The 22,314-nt window shown below is 38.5% G+C and overlaps 2 protein-coding genes across 3 annotated transcripts in view; one reads left to right on the top strand and one right to left on the bottom strand.

Moving 5' to 3' along the window:
• The window catches only part of LOC134537022 (glycoprotein-N-acetylgalactosamine 3-beta-galactosyltransferase 1-like), a 49,971-nt gene extending 46,664 nt beyond the window's left edge, over positions 1 to 3,307 (bottom strand). Inside the window, exons 1-2 of the mRNA XM_063377215.1 lie at positions 3,090 to 3,307; positions 596 to 667 (exon numbers count right to left, since the gene is read on the bottom strand). Of these exons, the coding sequence (XP_063233285.1) occupies positions 596 to 614 (19 nt within the window). The 5' untranslated portion in view covers positions 615 to 667; positions 3,090 to 3,307. The remainder of the gene's footprint in view (positions 1 to 595; positions 668 to 3,089) is intronic.
• A 202-nt stretch (positions 3,308 to 3,509) lies between these two features.
• LOC134537021 (phosphoinositide 3-kinase regulatory subunit 4) overlaps positions 3,510 to 22,314 on the top strand; it is a 34,281-nt gene continuing 15,476 nt past the window's right edge. Inside the window, exons 1-16 of one of the 2 annotated variants that reach the window (XM_063377212.1) lie at positions 3,510 to 3,770; positions 3,993 to 4,170; positions 5,021 to 5,170; positions 5,852 to 6,024; positions 8,480 to 8,584; positions 9,509 to 9,635; positions 10,485 to 10,657; positions 11,676 to 11,852; positions 13,678 to 13,783; positions 14,329 to 14,469; positions 14,971 to 15,047; positions 16,508 to 16,695; positions 17,074 to 17,222; positions 17,723 to 17,875; positions 19,629 to 19,748; positions 21,675 to 21,851. In XM_063377212.1, coding sequence (XP_063233282.1) covers positions 3,679 to 3,770; positions 3,993 to 4,170; positions 5,021 to 5,170; positions 5,852 to 6,024; positions 8,480 to 8,584; positions 9,509 to 9,635; positions 10,485 to 10,657; positions 11,676 to 11,852; positions 13,678 to 13,783; positions 14,329 to 14,469; positions 14,971 to 15,047; positions 16,508 to 16,695; positions 17,074 to 17,222; positions 17,723 to 17,875; positions 19,629 to 19,748; positions 21,675 to 21,851 — 2,286 coding nt within the window. In that variant the 5' untranslated portion in view covers positions 3,510 to 3,678. The remainder of the gene's footprint in view (positions 3,771 to 3,992; positions 4,171 to 5,020; positions 5,171 to 5,851; positions 6,025 to 8,479; positions 8,585 to 9,508; positions 9,636 to 10,484; positions 10,658 to 11,675; positions 11,853 to 13,677; positions 13,784 to 14,328; positions 14,470 to 14,970; positions 15,048 to 16,507; positions 16,696 to 17,073; positions 17,223 to 17,722; positions 17,876 to 19,628; positions 19,749 to 21,674; positions 21,852 to 22,314) is intronic. The other variant, XM_063377214.1, reaches the window with a different exon arrangement.

The following is a 22,314-nucleotide window of genomic DNA, read 5'->3' as shown; positions in this document are numbered from 1 at the left end:
AAATCACGTTGTTTTTCTTGAAGCTCTGCATATCGTATGTGTGCCCGGGCACACACGCGGTGTACAGAGCTTCGGAAAAAGCCACGCTACTTAAAAAAAAACTGCTCAATTTGCATAATCCAGTAATTTGTAATTTAAAAACCGTAAAAAAATCTGCTGCAGATATTTCAGCCACATTCCTTTAGCTGTGCCACAATAAGAATAATGTATTATAATTGTTGTAATGCCAGCATCCTTAGGTTTTTAAAACTTGAAAATACTCTTTAAAATGACTATTTTGGTTTACCAAATATATTCCAAGGTAGTTTAACTATCACAAAGTTTCATTTGGCACACCAATACGTTTGGTATGCGCCCTAATTTTTATGAAAGTGACTATATATGGGTTTTTGTTCATACACGTGGGTCCACCACCTTCCTGTGAAAATTTTGTTGCGTGGTGGCATGCACATCGTAAAAATTCACTCTGTTCATTTTTTTTCCATAATGCACCTAAAGAAGTATAACATTTAAAATTTATAAGCAAAATAATTAAGGAAACCACCCTCTTAATCATACACCACCAACAAACCAAATGAACGCAACCATCACTTACCCACAGCTTGTAAACCCATGTCTGAAGCACGGGGTCACCCGTCCCCGCGGGTCAACAGGAGCGACATGGTTCCTGGGACACAAGAGCACATTATGACACAAAATAAAACGGGCACACCTCGCATGTCGAAGTTACACAAGCCAAAACCATTCCTGTCAATTTTTTGGCAATTTTTCAGTTTCAACGTACAAAAATCAACAAACATTTCCTGCAACAGAAACAAAAGCGGTTGAATCTCGTATGGCGACAATTAGGTATTTGTATTACAACTTCAGACTAAAGCAAAATAAAAACCCTTACTTAATCGTAAAGATTTTCTTTGATTTGTAAGCTCAACAGGGCCAATAGATCCTGTCACCTGTCGTTTCAGGTAGATTTGAACTTGAAATCTTCACTTGCAACTGGGCTTCCACCCGGGGGCAATTTCACTTTCCCCCTCCCTTGAGCCTTTTCCTTCGGTCCGTTGCATCCATCACTCCCTCCTAGTCCTAACCAGGAACTGAGCTCTCACAAGAATCTCTCCTTCCTGTACCCCCTTCTGTGTGCTCTGGTTCCAGGCTTTGTCTGCCCTCCTACACCCGTGGAACGCTTCCAACGTCCTGGAAAACCTACTCACTTTGCACCTCCAGCTGGAAAATATTTTTATTTATATACAAATGAACTTAAGTTTGCTGTCTCGTTAACTCTGAGGTACCTAATCTGAGACACAAAATGGTTCCACAAACTCTCAGAAAGTAGTAGGCTTCAGAAACTGCAGTCTATAAAAATTCCTTTTTAGTTGTTTCAATTGTGATAACACTTTAACATCATCTTATACGAGTATACGAGTCCTTGTGCTCAATGGTATTCTATTTATTTCTAAACAAACAAACATTTATGATGTGGTCACAAAATTGTTTAATACAACATGTTTGTGAATCACAGGTCGTGATCAAAAAGAGAACTTTGTTTTTAAATTTCTGTAAAACAAGTTCGGGAAAACTTATTGCCCATTTGTAAAAAAAAAAAAACCAAGATTTAAAAAACTAGCTACCTCACTATCGCCTTCTCATACTTTATCAACTAAGCCATTGCACTTAAGATAAATTAGCAGCGGAATAAGCCTGTGCACATACCAGTTTTTTTAATGCAATTCGAATGTTTCTGAATTCCTACTGGTTTCTGAGAAATCACTGTTCATCTTACTTATCTTACAATGCATGTGCATTGACACGGCTGCCGCCATTTTTTGATTTCCCCCGTGGGTCTGTGTATGCATATGATTTGGAGAACTTTTGTTAAATTGTGAAAATTGTCTATTACGTTAGGTTAGCTACTTAAAAAAAAACTTCATAACAATGTAGACGGATGTTAGGTTTAGAATAACTAAACACAAAAAATACTGTGAAATCATGTGAATGGTTGGTTAGGTAGAATAGCAACATATTAAATTGGTTATTCCTAAGCAACCATTTGAAATATTTGACATTATTTTTAATGCAGTTTTTGATTTGATTTTTTATTTCATTCAAAAGACCATACAATGGTATAGAATATGTCAAAAGAAAAATTACAAATAAACATAAATACAAACACATAAACAGGTACAAGAACAGTATTAAAAGCATTACAAAATTCAAATAATAAAATATAACAGCTGCTCTTCCATGAATAAGCACCTATTATATATAAAAGAAATTAGATATAAAATAAAAGTCATACATAAATAAAAAAAGATAAAATAATTACGAAGCTACCTCCTGTTCATAGTCATCTATATTATAAAAGGCTTATGTGATAAATAAAGAAATAATTCCTTTTTAAATAAATTATATTGGTCCATATTTTTTAGAACTGATGGTGATTTATTGAATAATCTAATACCAACATTTCTAACTGACTGTAAAGTTTTTTTCTTGTGAACCCTTTGCAGATGAAAATTTGCATTAATTTGTGTGAAATGCTCATGAATATTAGTATTTTTTTAAATAATTAATTTGTTTTTATGAATAAACAATAATACTTTGTAAATATAAATACAGGGCACAGTAAACCCATCAAACTGGTAAACCTGTGCTAAAATACCACCATTTGTTGCTGCAGTTTTACAGAGAATGAATTATTAAAAACTTAACCATTAGAGACTATATACTGTAAGGAGGAATCAAATTATTTTATGGAGTTTGGTAGGTTAGTTTATTCACATTGACACATTTATTTTACCGCTGTGTACGGCTGCACTAGCCAGACAACATCCCAGCCTGCTCATAGACTTCCATGTAATATTAGTCTTGCAGCCAATGAATGTGAAGTGTGTGGGAATGCCCTACCTTATATACTTTACTTAGCTTGGGAGGAGTGTGTGTTGGCAAGAAATGTAGTACAATTGAGGAAAGTAAAAAGAAAGTAAAGAGGGACTATTTGCCACCAGGTTTATGCCCAATAGCAGCGGATTACATTCAATTCTAAAAAAACTATTTTCATATATTTTTCTTAAAATCAGTATTGTACTCACATTACAGAAAATTCTTTTTCCTTGTAGCTGCAGAGTTAGTTTCACTAACTTTTCAGTAATCATTAAAAACATCACGATTAGGTACTTATAAGTATGAATGAGCTTACAACTCTGTACTTGACAAATATCATTAAATACACAGATATAACTAAGATTTCAAAAAGCTAATAGTATCGGACCATCAATTCCAATAGTTTTTTTTTTTACCTTTGTTTATTTCTCTACTTTCATCTGAAACAGTTGCTACCAGAGAAACCAACCTAACTATCGCATCACAAAATTTCTCTTTCAAAGTAAAATTCTTTTTTCCGGAAGGAAAATCCAGTAAAATCAGTTCTTCTACAGAAAAGGGAACGTGGCCCAAGCATGTAAATGTTTATTTCCTCCTTGGCAATTGTAAAAAAAAAAAATAAACACACGAGACACGAGTGCACCTTGTTGCATTAGGTAGGGTATGTTATCCATGCGAAGTACTTGTCAAACTTCAGCCGATATCGTACGTGTGGATGTCGAAAATGGGGGGTATTTAAAGGAAAATTGTTAATATAGTTAATTTTTGTTTTTATTATTCTGCAGTTAATTTGAAACAATGGGTAACCAGTTGGTTGGTATTGCACCATCCCAGATTTTCCCAGTGGAACATTATTTGACCGAACATCCAGATATGCAGTTTGAAGCAAAGTAAGTACTTTTTATATCTTTGTTATTGTTAGTAAATATAGTACATACGTTTTGTAATAGTATTCTATAACCATTATGATCACAATAAAAATAATTAATGATTCTTGAATTGCAAAAACTGACGTAGGAAAATTGTTTCATGATGAAGTACAGCCCCTGGTGAGACAGCCTGAATTCCCCCTTAGGCCCAATGACAGTCACGTAATTTTTTTTTCCTGACAGTCTGGGCAGCACACGGTTCTTCAAAGTGGCTCGCGCGAGGACTCAGGAAGGCCTTGTTGTGGTGAAAGTGTTTGCTATCCACGACCCAACTCTGCCACTTGCGAAGCACAAAGACAAGATTGAAGACATCAGGAATCACCTGGCCCCTGTGAATTGCTTGCCCTTTCAAAAAGCAGTGGTAAGAATTTAAACAAACAAATGCCTGTAAGTAGATTATAAAATTTAATTAATAATTCAGTATGAAGGCAGTTGGAGCTAAATGTCTACTGCTAACGTGATCTGCAAAGTCGTTTTTAGTTTGTCATCCTGTAGATTATTATTTTTTTACTTCTTGTTTGGGATTTCCACATTAAAAAAAAAAGAAAATAATTTACTGAAACATAACTTAAAAGTACTTTTATTTCAGTGATTTCTACGCAAACATCCATCGACATATGAGAAAGAATTAGAAATCAAGATATTTCCTATTTATTTTTATATAGCTCAGCACTCACTGGTTTCCTCTATCTCTGGCACATTCTGGTTCATTCTCCCTCTAATATTTTCTGGTTCACGCTCCAGTTTGGACTTTGACCCTTGACTGTACGCTGAGCACTCTGGATTGAGGGATAAATGACAAACTTAAAGAACATAACTTGACCCAAACATTCTAGATGGAAAGTTTTCTGAAGGAAGAAATGTTTATTTTTACACAACGTTGGAATTATTTAAACGTCCAGTCACAGAATTGCAAGATCAAAATTATTTTTACTGGCAAAAAACTAAACATTTTTATAACCAGAAAATCTGTCTGACTGAAAACTTAGGTGCCTACCGGAAAGTGGGCAAGAGAGTGCAATGATTGAGTATCATTGCTTTTTTATTTGCCTTCCCGTCTGAAGTTCAGATAGGGAGATGGTCCACTCTTAGACGTCCAGAGCAAGCGAGAGTGTGTTCCTTGTACGAGTTCAGTCGCTGCCATAATTTGATTGGATTGCTTACGTGGACGCGATACTACTCACCAGAATTATTATTCGTTGTGTTTTCAGCTGACGGAGAAGGCAGGCTTCATCATCAGGGAGTATGTGAAATTCAGCCTGTACGACCGCATCAGCACACGGCCTTTCCTCACAAACATGGAGAAGAGGTGGATTGCATTTCAAATCCTGTACGCTTTGCACCAGTGCCATAAAGTTGGGGTGAGTTCGAGACTTATCAGCGATACCTATGCCTTCACCATCATCGCATGTTGTTTGCAAATGTGTATTTTCACCAGTAATTATTATTAATTCGTGAATGTATTTACTCAATTTATTAATTTGAGCATGTGCGTGCTATAGAATTTATCAGTCTGTACAATAAAAAAAACAGAAAACAAATACACATAAATAATTAACTTTACAATAAACTTATGTACAGGAATATCTTGACCTGACATTTTATTGCATATTAGATCTGCGAGTGAGCAGGTATATAGTGAATAGGTATTATAGTTCATTCACTTTCTCTGCCGAAACAGGGGGGGGGGGGGAGGGGGGGGGGGGAGTGTTTGTATCCCCTCTGCCCCTGAAGTTATGAAAAAATGTTCAAATGCTTATCACTTATAGCTACTTCTGTGGGCCCATATGTCAGTCTGTTAGTGTCAGTAGTAACTTAATTATTTTAATTCATTTGTTCAAATTTTATTTATTTATTTATTTATTTATTTATTTTAATTACACTGAAAAAATTTCTTGCATCCCTCACTGTACATATCAAAACAGTAATTATTGTATTTTTTTTATTTTTAGAAATTTCTTTTTTTTTTTCCAAAAAAAATGTGATAACCAGCTAGGTTCTATGATAGTTTTAAAACACGTGGGTGTGTGCGCGTGCTGCAGATATGCCACGGCGACATCAAGCTGGAGAACATAATGATCACCTCGTGGAACTGGGTCCTGCTGACGGACTTCGCGTCCTTCAAGCCCACGTACCTGCCGGAGGACAACCCTGCAGACTTCTCTTACTTCTTCGACACTTCTCGGCGAAGAACGTGCTACATTGCTCCTGAAAGGTTTCATGTCTTTCTTTCAATTAGTGATGCAACACCTTTACCTTTCATTCAGTTTGCCAACTAACAACATTTATTATTTTTCTTTCCCCAAAATCCAAGGGATAATGTTTCAAATTATTGCCACGTGCATATCGGGGTGTCTACAGGTCAAAAAAAAAAATCCCGAAAGTCAAAAAAACAGTTAACGAAACTGAAGGGCTGGTCAGAAAAAAATCCCGAAATAAACAGTAATGGTGCTAGAGGTCATGAATCTTTAATATCCAACTGCCTGTTCTAACGTGCATTTAGTTTTTCTTGATACCTTACATCAGTTTATAGTTTCACATTAAATATAAAATCATTGGGGACTGACCAGTTATATCATGTGGAAATTATGTTTGAATAGTTTTCGGCTTTCTAACATAAATATTGGCACATTTCTGTAAATATTAAATATATTTTGTAATATATATATATATTTTAAATATAATATATAAATGATTCTGTTGTAAAAAAAAACTGTTAATGTGCAACCATATAAACTGGACTGCCATCATTTAGCAACACATGTAGAAATGCTTTTAAGTGGTTAGCCAAGTGTCCTGCTTTGTTAACACTTATGCAGGGGTGTAGCCAGGGGGGGTTTTTAGGGGTTCAAACCCCCCCCCCCTCCCCAGCACCATATCTTTAATTCATTTCTTATTCATCGCTCAAACAAATTTCATATTAAAATTAATAAAATTTTTACCATTACAATATTTAAATTTAAGTACAGAAAACTGCTAAAATAGCACAATTTTACACCTTAAAATCCAAATTTCCCGGGGGAGGACCCCTGGACCCCCCGCTTTAATACGGGGAGGGGGGGGACTTTCTTCTTAACACCCCCCCATACACAAATCCTGGCTACGCCACTGCACCTATGTACCCTCACATGGTGTGAGGGGCTTCAAATTCTCCACCTATAATTGTGTTGGTATTTGTAGAACCAAAAATATTCCCAATTAGCAGTTTTTATGGTATTAAAAGATCCTGAAAAAGTCATGAAATTATTTTACCTGATAGTTGTAAACATCCTGTTTATAGATTTTTTTTTTTCCTATTTAATGATTAACAGTAAAGTAATTTAAAATTAAAGAAAGTCTATTGGGTGCGGAAAGCTGGAACATGAAAGAGTATTCCACTGATTTATTTTCGAGGATTTGATAATGTTTACATTTCTAACTAAACTTGCTGTGAGATTGTTGTGATAGAACGAGAGAAAAATGTTTATTTACCTACATAGATGTTTGTGTATGTTCCTTCCCTACTAAGGGTGTGGTTTCAATGTCCAGTACACGTTTCCCAAATTTTCGTGACTGGGGAATGCAGTACACGTGATATAAGTGAAACTTCTTTGGCAATTCAAACCTTGAATGTAAGTATGTCATAAGGGGTAAAAGGTCAGAGAGAGAGAAAGAGAGAATGAGGACAATTTTCTAAATAAACAAATAAAATTATTACAAACTTCAAAATAACGGCACAGGATATCAATTATGGATCAATCAATAATGATTAATTAACAATGAATATTACTTACTGTTGAAATACACCATAAATAAAAACTGTGTGTATTACTGTTTCTTCAGACAATTCTGCCCTTTGGAATATGCCAAATCTCTGAACAAAATATGAAATTCATAACGGGTAGCGATATCGATGCGGGAGATGCAGGGACTGTCTCAACAACACTTTCTACAATGATGATTGAACAAGGAGGAATGCGAGCGAGCTGGTAACAAATATAAAATTCAAGGCTTTCGCAGCCTTAGGATATCTATATCCTTTTTCTGACACAAGCATGTGCACACTCTGTCTTATTATTTTGTTCATGTATCTCTCTCAGGTTTTTTTTGGCAGGGACAAATCATTGCACAAAGAGGAGAACGAAAACGAGCTCAGCAACTTATATAGCGTAGTGCTGCTCTCTTTATATCTCTTTGGCCAAGTACCTATTCTCTGTCCTTTACACATCATAAACGTTTCGCGAAAAGTTGCATTAAAATTCAGTCTTGAAATTTTTGCTCTCATCGTGCCCAAAAGAAGTTTCACTTCAAATATAATCTGTCGGTAGGAATAATTCGGGGAGAACACCCGCAGAATTTGCTGCTGGATCGCGCAGCACAACGAAACCTACCTCAAAATGCTCGTTTGAAGATCCTACCCGCGGCTCTGGCCAATCTCCTTCCCCCTTTCCCTCCCGGTACGACTGCAACTTCCTTCCCAGAGGAACGCCTACGCGCTGATGGGAGCTCACGGAGGAATGCAAGTCTGGAGGGAAGGGGGGGGGGGGAGTTGCCAACCGGTGGAAACGACGCTGTCCGACTGCCTTCCAACAGAGAGTCAGCGCTCTCCGATGCTTCAGAAGACATGGAAGTGTAATAGAAGGTGAACGTGCAGTGTTTCGTGCCCTGAGCCGCGTGCGTGCTCGGCGCAGGTTCATCAAGACCCTGAGCTCGGAGCTGTCGAGCCAGCTGATCCTGCCCGAGGAGGCGCTCAAGAAGGGGGACCTCACCCCCGGCATGGACATATTCTCCGCAGGGTGAGACGCTTGCTTTCCTCCCTCTTTGCTCTCGCAGCGGTGTCTCAAACAGGTCAGGAACCAGTCGCGAATGTCTCTAGAAGCTCCCAAAATAAACAGAAACGGTGCTGGAAGCCACGAAACTTTAATTCCCAGCAGCCTTTTTTCGTATTTTGTTTTTTGATTCTCACTTCAGTGAAGTATAATTAGTTGTAGGCCAGTAGTGGCCCTGGACCTTGTGAGGTCCTAACATTTAGGATAGAGGCCTTGCTGGGGGCACGAGGAGGTAGAGAACAGCCTCCTGATAAGAGATGTTCAGGGGCACTTCACCAAAAAATTCTAAAAATAAATTCTTTATTAAAACGTTTTCAAGCCCACCTAGTACTTGAATGTGGACAATCATTTTGCTACCTAGTTTTTATCATAAAATTTAATGACAAACCTTTTTAAGTTATAGTAGCTTCAGTAGTTTAATTGCCTCACGCGGGGCCCTGGGCAATTGCAACTTACCTTTCGATAAAACTTAAAAAATAAATATTTTATTTATGTGTCCTGGGGCACGACACAGCCTCTGGGCCGATCACCTCATCATCTTTATCATTTTATTCTTCACCTTCATCATATTCAACTTCTAAAACTTTTTTTTCCATTATCTTCATCTTTGTCATCTTCATCTTTATCATCAGAAGTTCTTCAGCTTCTTCATCATTATCACAAGTTTGTCTTCTTTCGATTACAATTTCATCTTCATCATCATCTTACATCTTTGTCATCTTCGTCTTTATCATCAGAAGTTCTTCAGCTTCTTTGTCATCATCACAAGTTTGTCTTCTTTTGATCACAAGTTCATCTTCATCATCATCTTCATCATCACAAGTTCACCAGCAATCTCTCACGGTGCGTGTGGAAAGTCACTCATCTCACGAGTGTGGGACCGACTTGCAGGTGTGCGTTGATGGAGTTGTTCAACGAAGGACACCCCCCGTTCGACTTCTCGCAGCTGCTGGCGTACCGCAACGGCGAGTACAACGTTTCCAAGCAGCTGGACCGCTTGGAAGAGCCTGGAATAAGGGTAACTACCCTTCCATGCCTCGCCTGTGTGTGTTCTTAGCTCGAAGAGGACTGGCTTTAGAAATGTCAGGGTGTAACAGTGTCAGTCTCAAGTAAATGCAGGTATCATCTCAAAAGAAAGTTCTCCAGTACTACAAAATTATCTTTTAAATGTTTTCTCATTTTTTTCATGCAGCGAAAAATATTATGAATTTTTTTTAACTCAATGCATCTAGTATTGAATATCTTAGAAGGAATTTCATATTATGCCAACTGAAGTAATTATTAAATATTTTTTTTACCTTACTGATAACATGGTCAGATAAAAATTTGCTTTTGAACAAGTTATACTATAATATTGAGATGGTTTAAAATAAATTTGAACAAATTTGATACTAAGAAAGTTGTGAATTTTTTTTTTAATTTCAACCCCTTTTTTATGGTAATAATTAGAGCCACGGAAATTTCGCGGATTCATTTAGTCGCAAGCTAGAATGCAAACCTCCACACTGTCACACTGTGTTCATGATTGGACCGCAGTTATCTGGACACGCCCGTCTACGACCGTGAGCCAACGATGTCCAGCTAGGAGAGAAGGAAGCGAATCAGGTAGTGCCAAATAACAAGGATAAAAATGTTCTCGCAAAGAAATCAGCCAACGGGAAAGTAAAGATGGGTCGAGCACACCTATAACTTGGAATTCTATCCCGAGGCCAGAGGAATCCGCGAAATTTCCGGGACTCTAGTGATGATTAGTTTCGTCGAAAACCGAGCGTAAGCTGATCCTGCTACCCCGCGCTTGCTCGTAAACTCCCCGCCCAGCCACGGGGCATCTCTCGTCTCGAGCGGGGAGGCCGCGTCCCGTGTGCAGGAGCTGGTACGGAGCATGATGCAGAAGGACCCCTCGTGCCGCAAGTCGGCCGAGCTGTACCTGGACGAGCAGCGGGGCCGGATGTTCCCCGAGTACTTCTACTCCTTCATGCAGTCCTACATGACCATCTTCTCCGCCGGCATCATCCTCTCGCCCGACGAGAAGATAGCCAGGTGACGTAGCTCGGTTAGCGCTTTCAAGAACAGTCTGTGAACATCAGGAGTTCGAACAACGTCCGTGCAGTATATAAGTCGTTAGTTTTCCACAATGCATACTGTATTTACTCCAATGTAAGATGCACTCTTTGTTTTATCCTTGGTTCGACAAAACTGTGTCTCAAATTTGAGTGAAACATCAGGAATTCGAATAATGTGCATTGCATTGTATAAGTCGTTAGTTTTGCACGACACATACTGTATATTTACTCCAAATCTAAGAAGCACTCTTTGTTTTATCCTTGGTTCGACAAAACTGTATCAAATTTGAGTGAAACATCAGGAATTCGAATAATGTGCATTGCATTGTATAAGTCGTTTGTTTTGCACAACACGTACTGTATTTACTCTAAATCTAAGATGCACTCTTGTTTTATCCTTGGTTCGACAAAACTGTGTCTCAAATTTGAGTGAGCACAGAAAATGGAAAATGACATCCCAAATTTCGAAGTCACAAAAAAAATTTGCAACTTAGAATCAGTTTCTGTGTTACCAAAATTCTCGTTACAAAACCACATCCGTACAATTTTTTTTTTTTTTCGGTAGACAAAATACGTTTTTGTGAACTCGTGTGTGTGCGTATTCTGCGTGTACTGCAAATTTTCGCGGTTCTCGATTTGTCATTAACTGTTCGGATTCAGTTTTATTTAAATGAGTTAAGGAATTTGAACTCGTTTGTTCAGAAAAATTAGGAAGTTTTGGTATCAGTCGTGTGTTGAAAAACACGCTTACTACTGATGTCTCTTGAGTACTTGATGATTGCTTACCCTATCTTACCTATGAAATTTAAAATCGGGGTATCTATTTCAGAAAAATTTATCACTAAGCAAGAAATTGAGCATGTTGGCCTCTGCAATAAATATTCTGGTAGAAAAACAAGGCCATTATCAACACCATTAAACAAGTAAATTCCTCCACACACGTTAATTATATTAAATGCATTCATTCGGTTTTATCTGATGAATGCTGTTCACAGGTTGAAAAAAGACATCGGCTACATCATAAAAATATTGATTTCGGGCGAGGCGGAGTTGGACGATGGCTCGTGCGAGAAGTCTGTCCTCGAAGATCAAGAGAAGAAGACCGAAGATGCAGATGACAGTGGAGCAGAGGGCCTGGTTATCATCACGTCATTGGTCACTTCTTGCATAAGGTGACTGTACCACGTTCTGTGTTGTCATTGTGAGGTGTGTTCATTTACAGTTGTGGGGGTTGTTCGTGCTGCGACACATGGTCAGCGTGGCAGTACTGTTCTCTCTCAGTACGAGGTTCTTGTGCGAGCAGGTATTTTTATTTATTTATTTTTTATTTGTTTATTTACATATTGTCAGATGCACGTGAACACTCCATAGGGAGATTGCAAGGAATGTGCACCATAAAAACAAAAATGAGTGACAAATCATACAAAATGCAGAAAAAAAAATACAACATAAACAGAAACACAAACTACAACATAGACACACAGTAACATAAAAATGACCAAAAAAAATCAAACAAATAAAATATTAATGACACGAAACATACAACTGAAGTATCACGTTATGTATTAAATTAAAAGTTAAAGTTAAAGTCAAATAGTTAAGTTCACAGGATGTGGATGAAAAATATATAATCTTTATTATTACATAATTTTTGTTTATAGTTCATCATTTATTTAATTTATTTATTTAGCACTTGAGAATCTAAGGATGAGCAGTAGAAAAAATACTTTTTTAATGATTATTCTATTATTTGCTGTCTTTAGGAATTCATCATATTTATTGTGATTGCTAATTAATCTGTAAACTATATCATGTTGCTTATATAAGGTACATAAAAATGGCGGTTTAAGACTGTTGAAAAAAGGAATTTTCATCTCAGTAGTTTCAAATATGTGGGGACAAAACAGTTTATAGTTATAGCAGTTATGAACAAATATTGTATGTAGGCCATATCAGTGGCAAGCGAGGCATGGTCAGAGAAAGACATGCTGTCCGGTCACAATACATACTGTATTTACTTGACTCTAAGAAGTCGTTGATTCTAAGATGCACACCTGTTATTTCCTTAGTTTCACTGGAAAACATCCCACAAGTTAGTTTTTGTGGTTGTACAGTTTGTTTGTATATATGTATATATTTGTATTAATTGACTTGTTCTATATCCCGGAGTCCTTACCTCCATATGGGATCTACAGAACAAAAATTGAATAAATAAATAAATAAAACTGCTTGCACCCAACCATTTACCTTTGCGTGTGTGTGTGTGTGTGCGCGCACACACGAAATGAATCATCCAGTATGAATTGTACTGAAAGATCGCTTAGTGGATGTTACACAGTGTGCCAGTATTGTCCAGAGGTGTACTCCAATCAGCGAGCCTCCAACCAAGTTTATTTGCTTGTGACCATGACGACAAAGATTTCCCGCCCCTTCTACAAGCCAGTTGACGTTTTTTCAATTTCAATGAAAAACCGAAGGCTGTATTTTGGTTTGCCGTCTTAAACAGTATGTACCGTGCTTATACCTATTTTGCTATATGGTTCTGATTTCCGCTATTAAAGACAGTATCGTATTTGAATTTGTTTCATAAATTTTATAGCATATAAAATTTGCCTAGAAAGTTAATTTTTTTCTAGATTAAGTGTATTTGAGGCTATCCTGTTTCTATATTCAGGTAAATATGGATATCACTTACACACTAAGAACTTCAAAAATTATAGTATAATATCAACTATTAATACTATACATGTAAGTTGTTCCCTAAAATTGTTAATTAAGATTAACAATTATTGTGAGGGTTTTTTTAGTTTCTAATTGAATTACTAGCATTCATTTCCAAAATTCATTATTGTTTACCTAATAAGTGATTGAGAATGAACAAAAATCCAATAAGAAAGACTGAAAACATAGCTTCAAAAATGTTCAACTTGTGTAGAGTATTGTACAGTGCTTCAAATGTACCAGCTTTAGGGATTTTATGTTTTCGTCATTTTGCAGGGGTTTGCGACATTGCAATTCCAAGTTCCACTGCTTGGACATCTTGCTGGAACTCGCCGGCCACGTCTCGGACGAGACGATCCTGGACCGCATCCTTCCGTACATAGTGAGTACCGACTACTGAGCGATACGCCCTGTGGTGGCCGGTAATAGCTAGGGACAAGATTACGTGGTGAAGTGGATAAAACCGAAAACACCATGTAACACCAACGTGTGAGTTAATACATCATGATGGACTGAAATGCAAGTACTATACTGAAATTAATCCTTTAAAATCGCTATAACTCCCATAATATGTTGAATATCACATCCATTTGAATGTATTATAACTCGTAGGGGTAATACCAAAAACAATTTTTGTAACCACTTTTTTGATACAACCAACCATAACTGCAAGGTGTGGAAAATAACAGGGTTTTAAGGACAAAAAAATAAACACCCTTAGTAATTACAATATTAAATCTGTTATAATTATTTGTTTTACAGAAATATTGACGGAAGATTGCCTCGAAAGTTTCTTGCAGTGATGCAACCCTGCTTCACAAGTTTTCCTTCCCCGAGACGTTTGGTGTGAACCTGATCGTGGTTGCTAGTCGGGAGTTACGTTGCGCCCTGCAGTGCTGTAAGGGGTTGTTGTCGTTCTGCCCGCAGTTCCACTTTGTGCACGACCCGTTCCCGCGCGTTCGGGTGAGAGCCGTCCACACGCTGACCAAGTGCCTGGCCCTTGTCAAGAACGTGCCCTGCAGTGATGCCAACATCTTCCCAGAGTACGTCTTGCCAAACCTCACTCCGGTACGACTTCGTCAGCGCTGTTCATATGTTACAAGTGAACCCTGCTTATTCAATATAATTCCTGAGTCAATGGAAAAATATATAAATAGTCATAGTGTTTGTAGTACGCAAATAAACTTTTCAGGGATTAGTACTACAATATATTGTCAATTTCCTCTAACCAACTAATACATAAAAATACACAGTTACATACTTGTATTATATATGTTTGTTAAATGCATCATTTTCACTTATGTATTTCTGTAAATATAAAACAAATTAAAAAAATGAAATAATAGTATTTACTTTCAGTAATTAAATTTGTTTTGTAGGAAATTTTCCTAGCACATTGTAAAATATATATTTTTTTAGCTTGATTGTGAATTAAGCATAATTTAAGGTAAATCAAAAATGTAAGCATTGTTGTTTTAAAAGTTAGTTCCTTGTTTCTGTTTTAAGTTATTTTATTTCCTATTGAATCACAAAGTTTCCAGGACATGTGTGTGTGTTAATTCCCAACAGATCGCTAAGGATGAAGTGGTGATAGTTCGAGCTACTTACGCTGAAAATATAGCTCAGTTGGCCACTACAGCATTAAGGTCAGTTTCATCATGTACTTACGTACATAGTAGTCTGCTAAAAGGTTTTTTAATCAGGTTAACTCAAAGATATGCTTTAATTCTTATGTGCCTGTGTAGATTTTTCGGTCAGTAATTCATCACAGAATTTTTGTAATAAAACTTCTTTGGCTCTTCATTTTATAAATCATTTTCGGCTGCCTTGTCATTTTTACTTGCCATTTTGTATTTGCAGACATCGTTGGAAGACGTTCGTAGTCAAAGTAAGTAGGAATTTAATCTGGTGTGGGTTTTCAAATTCATCCCCATCACAAGTGGCGTAGCCAGGATTTGTTATGAGGGGTGTTAAGAAGCATGCCCCCCCCCTTCCGTATAAAAGCGGAGGGTCCCGGTGTCCTCCCCCGGGAAAATTTGAATTTTAAGGTGTAAACTAGTGCTATTTTAGCAGTTTTCGGTACTTAAATTTAAATATTGTAATGGTAAAAATTTTATTAATTTTAATATGAAATTTGTTTGAGTGATGAATAAGAAATTAATTAAAGATTTGGTACTAAAGGGGGGGGGGGGGGTTGAACCCCTAAACCCTCGCCCCCCCCCCCCCTGGCTACGCCCCTGCCCATCACTTCAGTTAAGTGTTTTCCTCTCGTCTCGTCTCGTCCACTGCAAGGTAGTCAGTGTACGATTACGAAAGGGTTGTGCTCACGGGGGAAGTGCATTTTTTTCGATCCTGCTGTGAAACTAATAAGCACTGAGTCTGTAGCTTTGAAGTAATTTTTTTTTAAATTTTTTATATTCATTTTTTAATATGCCTTTCTACAGTTAAGGCTTGTTAACTTTCGAGATAGGAACAACACAAATACAGATACCCTATATACAAAAAAAACAAAACTAACTTGACAAGTAGGCATGTGTGCAAAGCTTCCAGTAAGCTCATTCAGTAAATGTAGTACTATTGTTTTGTGTAAATATTTTAAGACTTCTTGCCACAAATTTTTGAAGCAATTGATCAAATTATTCGTGCTTGATATTTACTTATCATTAACATGTGTTTTGATCTTTAATGAAGAAATTACCCTTTTTATAACACCTTAGAATCTTAGTTGTATTCATTCATTCATCCATTCACTATGTATGCACAGCCAGGACCAATTGTGAAATTTCCTAATTACGGTACGTTTGGGACTGCCGGGGAAACGATTTTGCCAGATCGAGTGTCGGTAACGGTGTTGACGGGAATACGAAACGTGAAAAATGTTTAAAGTGACCTACTGTAAACCCGGGAACAATCAACTGAAGTGGAAACGGACGGCATCGATGAACTTTGAGCGAAATTTTTTAAATCGCCGGCGGCGGTGCAGTGACGCGACAAATGTGGCGCCGAGGTTAGCGGCCGGAAAACGTGCGTGCGAGCGACGGGATTGTGGGATGTGCCGGGCCGCCGGGACGCCACAGCAGGTGTGAGCGGTGTGTGGTCCGTGCAGGTTCCTGGAGCAGTGCCAGCTCCAGGGGGGCAGCCCCCAGCCGGGCTACGAGACGGAGCTGCAGACGCTGCAGGAGATCATACAGCAGATGGTGTCGACGCTGCTCACCGACGCGCAGAACGTCGTCAAGCAGACACTCATGGAGAACGGCATCACCAAGCTGTGCGTCTTCTTCGGCAAGCAGAAAGGTGTGCGGGACAACGCCCCGCCGGGGAGCCCCCCGCCTTGGTCTCGCGAGAGAGAACACTCCCCCCGCCCTTTCGCTCCTTCCTCCAGACCAACACAAATATATACTACCTCTTGCGCCGAACCCGTGTTCGTCACAGTGAGCCTAGGAGAACTAACGCTTTTCATATTTTTCCTACATGAAGGGACTTTAGAACTTCTGTTTGTATTTTATCCCCATTGCCGTCTGGAGCTTTTGTACGTTTCACTCTAATTAGGCTTCTGATCATCTGTTTTTTTTTTTTTTTAAATTGGAATCAAATTTTTCAGTTGAGTACTAAAAACTATTCGCGAATATCACATGTACATATTTTTCTAGACAATTACCGATCACTTTGCAGCGAACGACGTGCTGCTGTCGCACATGATCACGTTCCTGAACGACAAGGATGACAAGCAGCTGCGAGGATCGTTCTTCGACTGCATCGTTGGCGTGGCCGCGTACGTGGGTTGGCACAGCTCCCCCATCCTGATGCCACTCCTGCAGCAGGTGCGCCAACCGCCGACGCTCTGTTCCGGGTCCCCTGTGTCTCGAGTGAGGAAGAAATAACTTGTAATCTTGTTCGTGAGATCATTTAATACTACTGTAGATTTGTAGTATCAAAAAATTTTTTTTTTGCTCGAGTAAAAACTGGTAATTTTTGAACCGTTAATTTTTTTTATTACAGTAAAGAAATTTATAGGAACACTCAACTTTGGGCATCATTTTCAACTAACTAGAAATTGACTATTTTAAAATTAAAATATACCGTATCAAGTTATAGTTTCCTTAAGAAAACCATTGAAAAAAAGGCATGATCGCAGCAGTGAATTTTGTTTATTTTTGCGGAAATCTCTTCCTTAGTTTTCCGCCCAAGCGTTATTTCGTGCACGTTTTGGTTGCGTCTTGCAAATGCGGAAGCATGTGAAATGCTTGCCATTATGGTAATTGCGGCATAAAGAGTTTTACGTTTTTCAGTTCCAAATCAACTCCGAGCTCTTGCGTTGCAGGGACTGACGGACACGGAGGAGTTTGTGATGATGAAAGCGATAAGTGCCATGACGGCATTGACCGAGCTGGGCCTGCTGAGCAAGTCTGACCTGTATGACCTGCTGGAAGACACTACGTGCTTCCTGGTCCACCCCAACCTGTGGGTTCGACAGGTAATCAACGCACGCAGTCGCCTTATTCAAGCCGAGTTTAAGAATGTGCAGATTGAAACATTGTAATTTTTCCATGGTACATTTGTATTCATGCCAGGTATATATGAAGTGCAGTATATAGCTTTGAGTAAACACTTAATTTAGAATTAGCAATATAAACACAGCTTGTACAAAATGTTCTTTGTGTAGCGACCAACATGAAAGTTATCTATGTTTCTCTGCGTTTAGTTTAACGTTTTTGAAAAATCAGTTTGAGAACCAATAATTTACATAAAAATATGGTACATACTAGGAGTGTGTGCAGAATTTAATTTTGCATTGGAAGGAGGAGGCATAGAACCATAATGCCTGCTATTTGCTTTCAAATTATTTCCATTTGTTGTGGGAATAATAGAATTTTTAGGATTTCGGAGGGGGAAGATAGCTATAAATTTAGAAATGTATACCCTTGCTGATCACTAAAGTCATGAAATAAACGGTAACAGTTCTGGAAGTCAAAAAATTTAATTTCTGACTGCTTTATGCGAACTATTTTTATTTATTTTGTTTTTAGATTCTTTTTTTTTCCCAACTTCACTCAAGTTTTTAATCAGCCTTTAAATATAAATAATTATATACTGTCTGCTTAAAATCATGTGGAAATTGTCTTTGAAAAAGTGAAAAGGTTCCTGCGAATAGTTTATGTATTTTTCATCATGTTTAATTTGTCTTAGTATGTATAAAAAAAAATCCTGAAATCCTTAAATTTAGGATAAAGAGGAGTGAAAGAGAATATATCATAGAAGAGAGAGATTAGTGGAGTGTGAATAGGATTTCAGTAGTTCAAGTAGGATGGAGAAATAGCGAGAGAGCCAATTTCTTACCAGGCCTATTTTAATTCAGATTTTCCTAGAGAATTGAGTGGGTGGCATTGCCCATAACACAAATTACTCAAACAATCGGTATTTGGAAACCACTGTAGAACATGTGTAAAAGATTTTCTCTGTTTATGTGAAAAAATAACTTAATCAAAGCTTTAAACAATAAACTAATGGTAAAAATGTGCAGAATTAGCTTATAAATTTTAACTTAAAGATAATCCACCTTCCTCACCAGAAAGATTAAACGTGCATCACTACTAACTGAACTGAAGTAAGAAAATGCAAAATTTGGAAACATTAAAACTATATGTAGGGACAAGATTATATGGTGAATTGTTCATCAGTACACCATATACCACCAAAATATAAGTTAATACATCATAGTTCATAGAGCACAATAATGCCACTAAAAATCATGAAATTAATCAGCATTTATAGCCAAATATAACTGAAATTGCAAAAAAATGAATAAATAACCTAATCTTATGATACAGTAATTTGAAAAACTTTTTACCTTTTTTTTTTTTTTTTTTTATTGTGCATTGGTTATTAGTAACTCGGTTTTGCATTACGACGGTACATTTTCCCAACACGCAAATATTTTCCAATTTATTTTTTATTGTTCCGAAAAGTTTAACGTGATCAGTTAAAAATTATTGTATTGTAAAACTGCAGTATGTATTAGTCGAAATTATTTATGTGTTATTATTTGTTTAATATGTTGTTGTTATGAATAAACACAGAATTCATAAAAACAATTACTGAAATCTCCTGTTTTTTGAAAACGAAATTTAGCTTGTGAATAAAACCATATATAATGTTGTCTCTAACTGTGTGGCGACTGCCTCGCGACCCCAGTTTGCTGGTGCATGTCTGCCGTGTCCCGTGGACAGGCGATCGTGGGGTTCGTGAGCGCCGTGGCACGGGTGCTGAACCTGGTCGACGTCCAGTGTCGGGTCATGGCCACCCTTCAGCCGTACCTCGAGCACCCGCTCATCCAGGCCAACAAGGAGGTGAGTGGGCGATTCGTTCATTCATCCACACGTGCGCTTCGTGACGTGCCCACCGCCTCGTCAGGGGCGTATCTGTGTCGGGCGCGACGCTCGCTGGTGCTTCTAGCGCGGTGTCTCCTCTGGACTGGCGCGCAGTCTTCTCCCGGTGCATATTAGCGGTGACCGTAACATTATACGGCCGAGAAATGGAAGATAAAAGGTGTAATGCAAGTCCCTCAAGTGCTTTCGAGAATCTGCACCGGTTGCTTTACGCCTAAAAAATTACTCTGAAAACGTGCGTTTTAGCCATTTTAACTCTTATAAAAAAAAAACGTTTAAAAATTTAATCCTTAAATCAAAAGTAGTTTTTCGGCCCTCGGCGAACTCTTGAAATGCTTTCCGTAAGCAGACCCCGCTCGGGTATCTCGAGCAGTTTTGAAATCGCGTTGTTTTTTCTGAAGCTCTGCGCACCGCGTGTGTGCCCGGGTGGGCAAGATCCCTTAACGGTGGGCACGAACATACCACGCAACAGGTGCAGTCTCTGCATGTGACCACCCACCACGCAGGTAGGCACCACCCGCAAGTAGTCGCAACATAACCAGCAGGCACCGCTCACCACATGACAACACAAAACAAAGAGATACAGATAAATAGATACAATACATAAACCAAGTAACACAATAAGACAAAACAACCAGCCGTTAACACTTACTGCATGATATAATTACAAATGATTGTATTAGAAATAAGAGAATAATATATGTTTATATAAATTGTACAAAAACATAGCAGCAGGAATGAAATGATCGAAGGATATAAAGTATAAGATAGTGCAGAGTATTATTATTCTACCAAATGAAGCGAGCTCTAGATAACAACTTGAGCAATTCTGTGTTTGTCTGATGATAATTTTTGAACCATTCATTTAATTTTCATTATATTTGCTAGGCAGGCAGGTATGGCCAAAATTTTGTTTTAATAAGTTTTTCTTGTATATGGTGTAGATTAAAAAGTTGTTGTAAGAGAGTTGCATTGTCGGGGCTAAGAGTAATTTGAAGAAATTTAAAAAAATAAAATAATTCTTAATTAAAGTAGACCAGCTTCTACGAACTAAATTTTTTATTAAAATTTATATATATATGTATTTAGGTGTTAAATTATGTATAACCAATAATCACTTATATTGGCATTCATCAGTTAATTAGGTTGATGATTTGCGTGGTGTTTCAGGTATATAATTTTTGGTGTTTGAGACTGTGCATGAAGTAATGTCCATAAATCTTTGTTGAGCGAGTGTATAATCAGTTCAGATTGTTCAAAGCATTCTTTCGACGACATTCATGTACATAGTTTTATTAAAACCATAGAGAGAGCGAGACACACAGAGAGAGAGGGACTGATAGAGAGAGACTGAGTGAGGGACTGAGAGAAAAACACACAAAGAGAGAGACAGAGATTGAGAGAGAGACAGAGAGAGATACAAAGAGAGAGACAGAGAGAGGGCCTGGGAGAAAGACACATAGAGAGAGAGACAGGGGTACTGAGAGAGACAGACAGAGGGACTGAGAGAGCGACACACCGCGAGAGGGACTGACAGAGACAGACAGAGGGACTGAGAGAGCGACACACAGCGAGAGGGACTGAGAGAGCGACACACCGCGAGAAGGACTGACAGAGACAGACAGAGGGACTGAGAGAGCGACACAGAGACAGAGGGACTGAGAGAGCGACACACCGCGAGAGGGACTGACAGAGACAGACAGAGGGACTGAGAGAGCGACACACCGCGAGAAGGACTGACAGAGACAGACAGAGGGACTGAGAGAGCGACACACAGCGAGAGGGACTGACAGAGACAGACAGAGGGACTGAGAGAGCGACACACAGCGAGAGGGACTGACAGAGGGACTGGGAGAGAGCGACACACGGAGAGGGCGGGTATCGCAGGTGCTGCTGCTGAGCGCCCTGAGTGCGCCCGTGCCGCGCGTGGTGTACGCCAGCGCCGTGCGCTGCGCGGAGGCGGAACTGCTGCTGCAGGTGCTGCGCGACAGGCAGCGGTGCCGCGCGGAGGTGCGCGCCGGCCACGTGCCCCAGTACACCGAGCCGCCCGCCTCCCTCCGCAGCGTGAGTCTGCCCCTCCTACCACTCTCCTCCGTCGTACTGATTAAGTTTTCCTTGCCAAGGGACTGGTGAAATATCACACGGCATTTCACTCAGTGTTAACTGTTTTGACGAAACTTCTTGCGGTATCTTTTCAGGTGTGTAGTGACTTTACGGGTTTTTTTTTTTTTTTTTTTTTTTTTTTTTTTACGTAAGCTGTCTCATTATCGAAAATCCTAAGTGACTGTGATGTTTTCTATGTTGGAAATAAAAATGTGAGAAGCCCTAGGAAAATGTGAGATGTTCTCTATCAAAGTTACTGGCAAAGAACATCGAGAAGGTCCTTGGGAGCCGTGTCGTTCAAGTGATAACACCAGCACACGAAGTGTTGCTTTGAAGTATTATTAAACCAACTTGGAACAAAAAAAAAGACAATTTAATGTTGTTAGTTGTTCTTCGTTACAAACAACAACCTCCTTTTGTTTAC

This window comes from Bacillus rossius, chromosome 11, assembly GCF_032445375.1.
Source record: "Bacillus rossius redtenbacheri isolate Brsri chromosome 11, Brsri_v3, whole genome shotgun sequence".
NCBI lineage: Eukaryota > Metazoa > Arthropoda > Insecta > Phasmatodea > Bacillidae > Bacillus > Bacillus rossius.
Note: the sequence above shows the minus strand (reverse complement) of the source record. Positions and strands in the feature narration are given on the sequence as shown.